The following is a 12644-nucleotide window of genomic DNA, read 5'->3' on the forward strand; positions in this document are numbered from 1 at the left end:
AGGGAGTCAGTGACTCACCCAGTGGGAGGAAAATCACATTTTTGCCAGATTGTCAAAAGCTCATTTCTTTCGGTTTGTTTTCAAGCGAACATGACAAACTTTGCTGGATAAAGTCAGCTGGGGCCAATTTCACAGAGCTGCTTAAGCACAAAATTTGCTTAAGCACAAAAACGTCTTGCTTAAAAAAATCAGGTTACCGGCCAAAACTCCATGCGATTGTTATGCTAAGTAAACAACAGCTAAATACCAGTCACAAGCAATGTACATCACATGGAGTTTTGGCCGGTAACCTAATTTTACTAAACAATGTTTTTTCGTGCTTAAGCAAATTTTCTGCTTAAGCAGCTCTATGAAATTGGGCCCAGATTGTCTTTGCAAATTTAGCCACTTTCTTTTTTTACCTGTACGGTTTGGCCATAAATTCAGTATATTTCTGGATGAAGGCAGGCTCGATTGTCAAGCTGGCGACTGTGCGAATGTTTTCAATGGTTTCCGTGACGATCTGCATCAAGCAAAAAATACAATGAGAGGACAATGGACCAGTATTCATGACAACCATTAAGGGGTCTCACTGGCTCACTGCCATGGACTGGCACAACAACGAATCACCACAGAAAAGAAAATTTACGACAGCAAAATATCAAAGCTTCTGGCAATTTTTGGTGCTGAAATAACTGAAACATTGAGGTTTCTGCCTGAAATGACATCACGCTTTTTGCTCATTAAATACATGGAAATTTGCATAAGCATAAAAATCAAACTATCCTTGAAAATGGCAAAACAAAAATTGAAACTACATTTTCAATGGGATACAAAGGTGCATATTTTAAGGGTTGCATTAAAATAATTACACTGCAATGCAAAATTGCCTCTCGTGAGGATGAGTAAAGAAGACCATGATACGTTTTACGACTGGGTACAGAATTGAAAAAGAAAAAAATAATGCTAAAAACAAATTTAAAACATGTGGCTACTACCACCTTATATGTATGCTACACCAGAATACATGTGGCTACTCCCAATACATGCTGTGCCAGCCATGTGAGATTTTGAAGCTGCGTTATGACTTAAGGCTACGGCTACTAGACACACGTGTCTATGGATAGTGACTACAGCCACTCCCATAAGCACGTGTGTGATTCATAAGCCGTAAGCATGTTAATCAGTCTTAGAATCCTGACCTTGCCAATGTTCTCGTTGCTGGATTTCTTGGTGGCAGCCATACCCCGTTGGAACCGGGTCTGGATGAGGCCCGAGAAGGCAATCATAGGGAGGAAGGCCAGTACAAGTAACGTCAGCTGCCAGCCGAAGATGAACGCAATGATGACGGCCACGCCGATGTTGAAGAAGGCCTGGGCGATGAAGCCGAACCGGTCACCGGTCACCTTTAAAGACAAAAAAAGCATTGTCACCGTTAAAAAAAATATGAGAACCAGCAACCTTTAAAATTCAAACCCCCAAAAAATCCATGATTCATTTCAGAAAGAAAATGGTCACCTTTAAAAAAAAGTCTTAATTGATCAAAAGGCCATTTTCCAAAAAAAAAGGTTCACCTTTAAAAAGTACCCAACCAGTTCCATAAACCTAACACAACAAGATCCTCTCATGCCGACTGATTTGAGAACATTTCAAAGTCCTTTTTACCATAAAAGTTCCATTTTTTGAGCTAAGGAGGCATATGAAACAGTTTCCACAGACTTTATGAAAGTCAGCGTGGTTGTAGATTACAGAATTTGACACCCTCCGACGTACTAATGTAATAAACATTGTATTAGTTTTTAGCTTCGGATAGCAGCTCTACAAGTACTAGTGTCTCTCCGTTAGTCAGTGGGTTAGTTAGTTAGTAACAAACGTTGGAATGCACATCTGTGCACTATAATGCACATCTGTGCACTATAATGCACATCTGAGCGTTAGCCAGCTCCTGCTTGAGGCACTGTGCCAGGTTTATGGCCCTCAAGGGAGGGCCGACAGACTTGCATTATCGACGTCAAGTTTGCATTGTGACGTTCAACAAATGGGAAATCCTTTATTTTAATGCCAGAGACATAACGTGTACACGATGCAAGCATAACGTGCACACTATGCAAGCATGACGTGCACACCATGCAAGCGTGACGTGCACACTATGCAAGCGTGACGTGCACACTATGCAAGCGTGACGTGCACACTATGCAATCATGACGTGCACACTATGCAAGCTTGACGTGCACACTATGCAAGCATGACGTGCACACGATGCAAGCATGACGTGCACACTATGCAAGCATGACGTGTACACTATGCAAGCATGATGTGTACAAGATGCAAGCATGACGTGCACACCATGCAAGCATGACGTGCACACTATGCAAGCGTGATGTGCGCACTATGCAAGCGTGACGTGCGCACTATGCAAGCGTGACGTGTGCACTATGCAAGCGTGACGTGCGCACTATGCAAGCCTGACGTGCACACTATGCAAGCATGACGTGCACACTATGCAAGCATGACGTGCACACCATGCAAGCATGACGTGCACACCATGCAAGCATGACGTGCACACCATGCAAGCATGACGTGCACACTATGCAAGCATGACGTGTACACTATGCAAGCATGATGTGTACAAGATGCAAGCATAACGTTTACACTATGCAAGAGCGCCATCTATCTCATACAGACTGGGCAGAAGTTACACATGTACAAACACAAACTCATTGGCCCGCAGCTTCCGCGATCATTTCGAGCTTGTTCAAAACTCAATTTTATTGTCATTCATTGTAACAATCGGGAACTTCTGTTGAGGATTGCTTTCAAGTGGACTCACCCCCTGAATCAGCGAAACTTCCGTGGACAGCCTGGTGGTCAGTGCTCCGCTACTGTTCTTGTGGTCGTCGTACCAGCCGATATCCTACCAGATCATTGTTAGTCACCAAAAACATTGTTTTTTATAAAGTTCAACGAAAAAAGTGACTGAAGAATTAAAGGTAGAGTATATCATTTGCAGCGATCCATAGCTACATAGTTTTCAACTACTGAAATCAGAAAAAAACCCTAAAAATTGAGGTTTTTTATAGTGAGCTGTTACCTGTCGAAGCATTGCCTTGAACATCATGCCCCGCAGTCGCATTGTCAGGTTCCCGCCCGACTTGCCTAGCGACACGCCCTGAAAAGACAAAGACAAATACACACAATGGTAGAATAGAATGCCACTACCCGGTTTGTTAGTGTGACGTCAGTTCAGTTTTAACCACGCCCACTGGCTATTAAAGGGAATATACAACATTTGCAAACATCGAAAAATAAAACTACCAAGTTTTTACGAAATACCTTAATAGGATGTTGGTTAATGACAGTCTAAAGCATCCTGTATAATTATGGCACCTGGTGTCGAGTCATTTTCAAGAAAATGGTATTTTTGTATACATTTCCAACGGTGGTTGGCAGGAAAAACCTAACTATTTTTCAACTACTGCTCCAAATTTACAATTTTTTTTTTCAGTCCAAATTTTGTTTGCTATTGGTTACATGTTCATGAACGGGTGCAGGCCAGCTAGACTGGTTCCCTTATCTTACAATTTTCCGACATCTATAATTGATCCATTTTATCTTTAGTGGAGTCAGGGAACCAGACTACATAAACAGTTGTGTTTTTCTTGGTTTTTCAAGCATTTTCGAACACAAAACTTCAAACATGTCAGTGTAACAATATTTGATCTATTATACTAACCCCTCAAATAGTTCATTTCTGAAAATTTTAAGCCAATGATGAGTAGCATTTGAACCACTGGAACCAGAAGTTAACGCAACTGGAGTGTTTATCCAATGGGCGCTAGTAAGGCCAAAAAAAAATATTTCTGTTTCCGATTACATGGCATTTGACAATAAGGTAGGTAGGTAGGGAAATTTTTTTTGGGGGGGGACAATTTTTTGTGTGTACTATCATATGGAGGTGTCTGCGTGTAGTCAAGGGTAAAAGGTAGTTAATTTATGATTTTCAGGGTTTTTTCCTCATTTTAGGGTAGGGGCTGTCAAAATAGGGTAGGTAGGGTACACCGGAAGCAGAACTACTATTTTTTTGGCCTAATCAGTTCAGTTTAAACCACGCCCACTGGCCAATAAGTTGCATTGGAACCACTGGAACTGGAAAATAACGTAACTTGAGTGTTTATCCAATGGGCGCTAGTAATTTATAGTGGTGTGGGTGCGTGTTTGAGAAACGGGATATTGGGGTCAAAAAAAGATTATTCAGTACAGTGGTCGTGCCCTCACAGGTACCCATTTACTCCTGGGTGGGGAGAAGCAATGAGTGACAAAGTGCCTTGCCCAAGGGCATACGTACCACAAACCCAGGCTGGACTCGAACCCACAACCTACAGAATTACCCGCAGACCACGAGTTATAATAATAATAATAATAATATAATAATTTGGGAGGCTAATCATCCTTACTCGCAGCTGGTATGCTGAATTGCGAAGGACGCGGCTACAACGTGGTCGGGCCGCTGGCACGTAAAGGCGCCTATGGCTGCCGGCCACATCGACCCGTATATGACCACGGAGCACAGCCTGAGATTGAAAGTGTTTGATTTTTCCAGAGGGAGGAAAACCGGAGGGCCCGGAGAAAAACCCTCATGGCGCAGGAGAGAACCAACGCACAACTCTACTCACATGTGATCCGCGGCCAGGATTCGAACCGTGGTCACCTTGGTGAGAGGTGAGCGCTTTACGCACAAGCCACCCATGCCACCCACATTATAAAATGCTCCGGACCATAAGGGCACTCTACGGCACTCTACTGTTGGTGCCTGGGGTCATTTGGTGGCGTTTTACTTTATCCTGTTTCAGGGATTCGTGAGGAATAACTCCTAACGATAATATGGTTAATTTTTCAATTGGATTGTAAACTTACCCCTAATACATTGGCAATCAGCGCAAGAACACCAAGGCTGAACAGGAGGATGCAGTAGATCACAACTTGGGCTCTCACTTGATCCAACGGCAAAGCGAAAGTCTAAAGGGGAAATAAAATAAACAAAAACCATGAAAACTAAGCAAGATCAATGCACGTAAATGTTTCTTGTCTAAGACGTAAAAAATAACGGCAATTTTATACTAATATTCAAACTCAAAGTTTCTTGCTGAGCAAATATTGGCTGGGTACCGGTAGCAAACAGTAAATAAATGGTACTTTGGCTGGTAACCTAATCTCACTAAGCATATACTTTTCTGTGGTAAGCAAAAATTGTGCACATTCAAAGGTCTCCACCAAAAAGTTTGACAAGCGTGCACTAATGCATGATGCGTAACTCGACTTACGTTAAAATCCGGAACGCTTTTTTCCCCACAATGCAATATGATAAACACTCTTTTCGTTACCTGGAGAACACGACTGAAGATAACAGCGAACGCCGGTTGCACCCCACCGCTGAAAGCGGAGCAGATCACCCCGATGATCATGTAGGCCAGCTCGGGCGAATTCAGCTTCATGACTCGCAAGAAACTGAAATTCTTCACAACGTCCTCTTCATCATCCTGCGAAAACAAATGTTATTCTTTTTTTTTTCCAAATGAAAATTGTCTGCTTCCCCTAAACCGCAATGGAATAGATCTACAAAACAAAAGTGTTGTCTTAAAGAGACCAATTTATTTTTATTTTGAAAAAAAAATCAGACATGTTGGATGAAGAATAACATACAGTTCTAAAGACAAACATTGAGCCCAATTAATTTAAAGGGAATCTACAACATTTGCTTTTGCTGCCATTTTCAGAAATAAATGGATTTGGAGGATTAGTATGTTATAGCAAATATTGTTAAACTGATTTTGTTTCACGTTTTGGGCTTGTAGATGCTGGAAAAACCAAGAAAACCAATCATGTTCTTGTAGTCTGGTCCCCTGATCCACTTAAGATGAAACAGAGAAACTTATAGACTTTGGGAAATTGTAAGGTCAGAGAATCAGTCTGGCAGGCTTGTACCCCTTCACATGTGTGTAATCAATTGCAAAGAAAATGCGGAACACAACTGTTATGAACAATTCGGAGCGGTTTTTGAAAAAGCCAGTTTTCTCCTACGCTGGTCGGCCGACGAGCATTGGAAAAATACACATTTTCTTGAAAATGTCAGCACACTAGGAGACACGATTTTACAGGATGCTTTAGACTGTCATTCCCTTACAATCCAGTAAGGTATTTCGTGATAATTTGATCATTTTGTTTTTCGATGTTTGCAAATGTTGTATCTTCCCTTTAATACTTCACACGCAAATGTTCACACCATAAAACTTTTACATATGAGAAACTGCCATGCCCCGTGGCCGTTTCAGTTCACATCTTGGAAAATGACATTTCTGATGCTAAGAAGTTGATTCTTGCTTTAAAGAATTAAAATCTGTAAAAAATAAAATTCCACTGACTACAAAGACGTCAACAATTACAAACCTCGGAATCTGGAACATCTGAGAAAGCGGAATGTGTCGACACCATGCGGTTGAAGTCTGGGTTTTTGTCGCTTGAGCCAGAAATGTTCCGATTTCGAGAGCCAGGACTAGACAGTGGTTCCTTCTCTACATTCTGGGCTTCCTTGGACCCTGACCCAATAAAATTAGCAAAAGGTATCAACTTGTGTCTGTTTTGAAATATTACTTGAAATGTTCTTGCAGCTGGAACGAAGAATGCCCACACGTGACTACATAGTGCTGCAGACAGTTAAAAGAAAAGCTATGCTACAAACAAAATTGCTGTTTACCTTAACTTTTACCATTTTCAAACAAACTTGGCATTGCATTAACTCTAACTCTCCTAAATCCTTACAAAATCAAGCAGATCGGTATTTCCTTCTTTGCGAACGTTTCTCAGAGAACCTGTGTTTTGTAGTTTCGATGAGATCACTGCAAGACACTTAAGTTCTCGGACGCTTCTTTTCACTTAAATTAAAACTATCCCAACGATAAATTTGGAGAAGAAAAATATTAGTTGAAAAAAATGGGTATTTGTGGATTCGAACCAGGGATCTCTCAATCCATAGCTCAACTTACTACCCACTACCGGTAGGCTACTATGGCAGCTCGACAATAGCCATTCTTTGAAATGCTTTTTAACTAGTTGACTTCATGCTGGTGTGCCATCATTTTTCTTTTTTTATGAATAAACATAACTTTCCAATCGAAATTACTGAACACGGATTCTCTGAAAGACGTTATTTCAGTGCCATCATCTAAGCTAAACTCTGAAGAAAAAAATGACAGAAATAATTAAATTAAAAATTCATATGTTAGCTTATTGTGCTCCAGAATATTGATTTTATTTCTAATATTGGGGAATGTACCAGGAAGAAACTGAATGATTGAAATTGTCTCAAATATTGGTGATTAATGCTCAAAAATCTACAATTAGAAATACTTAAAGAAAAAATAATAAAATTCTCAATCAATTATGAGAAAACAAATTCAACTGCGTATTTCTATATCACTATATATATTTCTATAACGGATAAATACTACCAGTATATCACCACATTAACTTATAATCTGAACTATGATTGGCCAATTTGAAATTTGCGTAGCTGGTTACCAGGCAACTAGGGTACATGTTTCAGCCGTTAACAGTCGTTCACAGCATGAAACAGAACCAAAAAGCCATAAAAAAAAAAGGAAAAAAAGGAATGTGTCAAAATTGGGAACATTCCTACTCCCATTGGAAAACTCCTTTTGGAAAACAGTCCTTCCCTGTAAAGGAAAACAGTATTCCCATTGTGTTTCCATGGGAAACCTGGGCAGTTTCCAAACCCCGGAATCCATTTCAGATTCAGCTTCACCTGAACTTTTAAAATCATTTACAATATTCAAACCATCAGCAACCCACGGTTTCATATAATAAAACCGTAGTTTAGTAAATGCCCCTGTTAATATCAGGTTGTTCCGAATTTTGAGACACTCCAAAAACAAAACAGGAAAAACCTAAGGTTTGCTTGTAACTACGAACTAAACTCAACAACAAAAACTGAAAAACAGAAAAATTAGTTTGCATGCAACTCTACAAGGGAACTCCCTAGCTACCCCAAAAAATGATACAAAATATTCACCATGCATGCATTACTGTGGATACCCTACCTGGTATTGGGTCAAATTCCTCCTCACTTAGGCGGTCTTGTTAGAGAAATAATGGGTTAGAAATTGTCAGATGGAGTGTCACGGAATAGTATGGAGGAAAATTAGTCAAGAACACGCAAATAACTTGAACTGTTAACAATGGAGAGTTGAAATTTGGACACAAAGTGAATCGAATGTGTAAAATCTGTGGCGTTTCATGTGGCAGCCATTTTGTCTCCAGGTTTTGGAACCCAGTTTGTAACAGATCTCACAAACTTTCGCTTATTTTTTTTTCAATTAGCACATTCTGTGCATCCCTTTCCAAGATTACCCCCTCCCCCAGCCAATTAAGAACAAAAACGTGGTCGGCCTCTGAACTTATTTCAATAATAAATACACAAGTGTGGAAAATCAATTTCATGGCGCGGCTAACCGATGGCAGAAATATTGTGATAAATATCGCAGGAATCTCATCGCATTTATCCAAAACGTAACCCACCAAATTATTAACAAAAAGCTTACTTGGATATTATCCAAATATCATACTGATAAAACACCCTGTGAAATTATTCCGTCTGGCTTGCTGTCGTTTGAAGAAATCAAGAAATGTAGGTGATTTCCAAAAAAACAGAGTGATATGATAAAATTGTGTTTCCTGGTCAGTAGTTTGTGCTTGATTTTTCACTGTTTTCCCTAAAAGTGTAATATCCACTGAGCTGAAACTTCAACAGGTTAGGCTTTGGACATTCTTGTTTGGATTTTGAGTGGTGCTATGATTGGAAACAAACAAAAAAATGCACATGATCCGAAGTGACTTCAAGTATATACCTTGTAGCCTTGCAAACGTTTGAACCATGTGGTATTCAAATTCTAAATAACTAATTTAAGAATATTCTGGTCTCTAATGTTGTTAAGCACGTTCTTTGCAGTGATAAGTGCTTATGATCCTGGTGAATATGAGAAGGTTTCACGAAACTGGGCGACGAAAAAAGGGAAAGGATAAACACTTCAATACCAAAGGTACACACTGCACACCACAAGTGCCCCTTGTTTTTCAAAAAGTTGCTAACTTTCGACACAAACTACTCTTGAAAAGGGGGGTTAGAAGAGGCTCAAAATCATGAAGGTGCAATACAAGTACGAGGGTAAGTTGTGCATCGATTGGGGCACCATACCGTGGACATCGGCCGTTTCAACCTCAACAATTCCGGGAGATTTCGGCGGGCCTTGTACTGACGAAGTTACTGTTTTCCAGTGAGAATGTTGGATTAAATATTTCACAGAATATATGAACAATTCAAAGGCAAAGAAAAATTGGATCAATTGCGGTATCGATGAAAATAACACCCCACACACACAAAAAGAAACTGACAAAGTTGGTAAATGCCAACATCGGGCTGTAAAGCTCTGTTGGTAATGCACCGGGGTAGCATTGTGGAAGTCACGGGTTCGAATTCTCCTTGATTATTCTGTGAGAAATTTGAAAGACTAACACCTGGCTTGACAGAGTTGGTAGTGCACAAGTGTGGCACTCCAAAAGACACAAGTTCTAATCCCCTTTCTTTTTCAATTTGACACATTGCAAGCCAGCCAACATACAGCTGGCTTGTTCAGTTGGTAGCACACCAATGCTTAAGTCTAGAGGTAACAGATTCGAGTCCTCTTTTCATTTTGTGATAAATCGCGGAACTGCCAACACAGACTTTGGAAAGCTCATTGGGTAATGCACTAGAGCTGCATTCCGGAGGTCATAGGTTCCAATTCCCTCTTCAATTTGTTTTTACAAAATGAGTACCACTGACTGGGCTGATTAGCTCAGTTGGTAGTGCACCGGTGCTACACACAAGCAGGCACGGGTTAGAATCTCTCTTTTCAAAGACAAATCAGAACACAATTAACATGGGGCTGGACAGATTGGTACCACACCAATGCATCATTCCGAAGGTCAAGGGTTCCAAATCCACTTCACTTTTCAACCAATAATGACTACGATCTCACCTTTTTCTTCATCTTCGTCATCATCATCATTGTCGTCGACGTTCTCCTCCTGTTTCTTGTCTTCGTCTTCTTCAGTCTTCTGCTCCTTGCGGGACTGCAGCTGCACCAGCATGGCGTACAACCCCTCCTTGTCCTGCATCAAGGAATCGTGGGAACCCTTCTCCGCGATAACCCCGCCTCGGAAGCTGCAAATCACGTCGGCGTTCTGGATGGTGGAGAGGCGGTGAGCTATGACGATGGTGGTGCGTCCGGCTTGAACCTAATTGAAAGAAAAAGAAGGGATTTCTAGAACCTTTACTCATTGACGGTTATGGAAATAGCGCCCTCAATGGTGCCCGCACAGAGCCAATAACTCAAAATGTTGAGGAGAGCAGCTTTACCTTGTCCAGTGCGGCTTGGACCGTGGCCTCACTCTCGGTGTCCAGGGCTGAGGTTGCCTCGTCCAGCAGGAGGATCTTGGGGTTACGGACTAGCGCCCTCGCGATGGCCACACGCTGCTTCTGGCCGCCGGAGAGCTGGGCTCCGCGATCGCCGACCAAAGTCTCATATCCCTGAAAACATAAAATGCACAAACTGTTATGGTACAGTTGGTTGTGTCATAAAAAAAAATCCATTTAAAATGTTGCAGTGTCTTGAATAGAATTGGAACACTTGTGTCCTTATGCAAGACATTTTACATCAATTGTTGTTCTATAATTGCAGGAGAAACAAAGACTGTGGAAGCCGAGTTGCTTATTGCAAAATGACTGGCTCTATGAAGTTTTGGAAATGCATTTCAAAACCATGGACTGATGCTTGTGTCCTTATGCAGGGTGTTTTACTGTAATAGTTGTCCAACTTTTAGAAGGATAGGTAAAGGCAAAGTTGCTTATTTCAATGTGACTGCCTCTTTTAATTCTGTTGTAAGCTGACTGCCCCTTTAACTTTTAATGGAACCTTTACAAGCACTGACTTGAATCACAGCGACTTTAACATCTCTATGCATTTCTGAAATTAAACATGACTGTCCCTTTAAACTTGGTTTACTTTGCCGGCTATTTATAGCTTTATATATCTTACCTCTGGAAGTTCAGAGATGAAGTCGTGAGCGTTAGCCTCAATCGCAGCCGCTTTGATGTCCTCGTCTGTCGCGTCCGTCCGACCGTAGCGGATGTTTTCCGCGATGGTCGTGGCGAACAGCACCGGCTCCTGGCTGACCACGCCGATGTGCTCCCGCAACCACCGGACGTTGAGGTCGCGAAGGTCGTTACCGTCAAGCTTGACCTGACCATGGAAACACAGAATACATCGTACCTAAATGTTTTTGACTATTTTCTACTTACACACAATACTGATTCAACTTTTGAAAATAATAAAAAAGTCAATTCGGGCGATTCACAATGCAGTGCGCCACCAAGAGTTTGCCACGGAGAGTTCATTTTTTGCAGTGCATTGTGGGAGATGGTCAACAAATTGGCAGTGCTGGAGATATAAAATTGTTAGTTTTTCCGGCTAGTAGTTTCGTAAGCGTATGATTCGAGTATCTGTTTGTCCTTTTCTTTTCATTTTTATCAATTTATGTTGTTTTTTGGCCTAATACAGCAGAATGCTATGCATCAATCTATAACAAATTAGCTCAAGTTGTATACAGACACTCGTTCAAATGAGCCGTGTTTTGTCGACCGTAAAGTTGAAAAATAGACTCTCCATGGCAAACTCTTGGTGGCGCACTGCATTGTGAATCGCCCAAATTGACCGACATGGATTCGGACCCGCAAACATTTTTCAACACAATGTCAGTCGTTACCATTTAACATATCTAGACTTACACTGGCACCCTCTACGTTTCTCAATATCTGTGTTAATTTTGTGATTCTGCCGACTTGAGAAGTTATTCAGAACTATTATCACAAGATTTGACTCATGTAAGATTTGAGAACGGGTCAAAATACGAAAAACGTTTGGCTGTGAATGAGAAGTTAGACCAAATCTTAATTCCCATTTTAAAAAAGCTTGTTTTTGGGGTTGAAAGAAAGATAATACAGATGTCTTACTTAAAGGGAATGTACAACATTTGCTTTTTCTGCAATTTTCAGAAATAAATGGATTTGGAGGATTAGTATGTTACAGCAAATATTGTTTCACTGACTTGTTTCACGTTTTGGGTTCGTAGATGCTGGAAAAACCAAGAAAACCAATCATATTCTTGTAGTCTGGTTCCCTGACGCCACTTAAGATGAACCGGAGCAATTTATAGACTTTGGGGAATTGTAAGATCATGATAATTAGTCTAGCAGGCTTGTAGTCTTCACAGGTGTGTAATCAATTGCAAAGAAAACGTAGATGAACTATATATGAAAAATTAGGAGCGAAATATGAAAAAAGCCAGTTTTCTCCAACACTGGTCGGCCGACCAGCGTTGGAAAAATACACTATTTCTTGAAAATGTCAGCACACCAGGAGCCGCAACTTTTAAGGATGCTTTAGGCTGTCATTCCCTAACAATCCAGTGAGATATTTCGTGACAATTTGATCATTTCGTTTTTTGATGTTTGCAAATGTTGTATCTTCCCTTTAATTTTACTTTTTTTATAT

At 40.7% G+C, this 12644-nt stretch overlaps 1 protein-coding gene across 4 annotated transcripts in view; it reads right to left on the reverse strand.

The window, feature by feature from the left end:
• The window catches only part of LOC119723009 (ATP-dependent translocase ABCB1-like), a 38253-nt gene that overhangs the window by 8428 nt on the left and 17181 nt on the right, over positions 1–12644 (reverse strand). For 2 of the 4 annotated variants that reach the window (XM_038193471.1, XM_038193470.1), the window contains 11 exons: positions 11130–11333; positions 10451–10621; positions 10071–10329; positions 9248–9316; positions 6424–6572; positions 5361–5516; positions 4894–4995; positions 3071–3148; positions 2810–2893; positions 1182–1385; positions 402–502 (listed from right to left, as the gene is read on the reverse strand). In XM_038193471.1, coding sequence (XP_038049399.1) covers positions 402–502; positions 1182–1385; positions 2810–2893; positions 3071–3148; positions 4894–4995; positions 5361–5516; positions 6424–6572; positions 9248–9316; positions 10071–10329; positions 10451–10621; positions 11130–11333 — 1577 coding nt within the window. Of the gene's footprint in view, positions 1–401; positions 503–1181; positions 1386–2809; positions 2894–3070; positions 3149–4893; positions 4996–5360; positions 5517–6423; positions 6573–8093; positions 8130–9247; positions 9317–10070; positions 10330–10450; positions 10622–11129; positions 11334–12644 lie in introns of all 4 variants that reach the window. The other 2 variants (XM_038193472.1, XM_038193473.1) reach the window with 2 other exon arrangements.

Source organism: Patiria miniata, unplaced genomic scaffold, assembly GCF_015706575.1.
Source record: "Patiria miniata isolate m_02_andy unplaced genomic scaffold, ASM1570657v1 HiC_scaffold_16, whole genome shotgun sequence".
NCBI lineage: Eukaryota > Metazoa > Echinodermata > Asteroidea > Valvatida > Asterinidae > Patiria > Patiria miniata.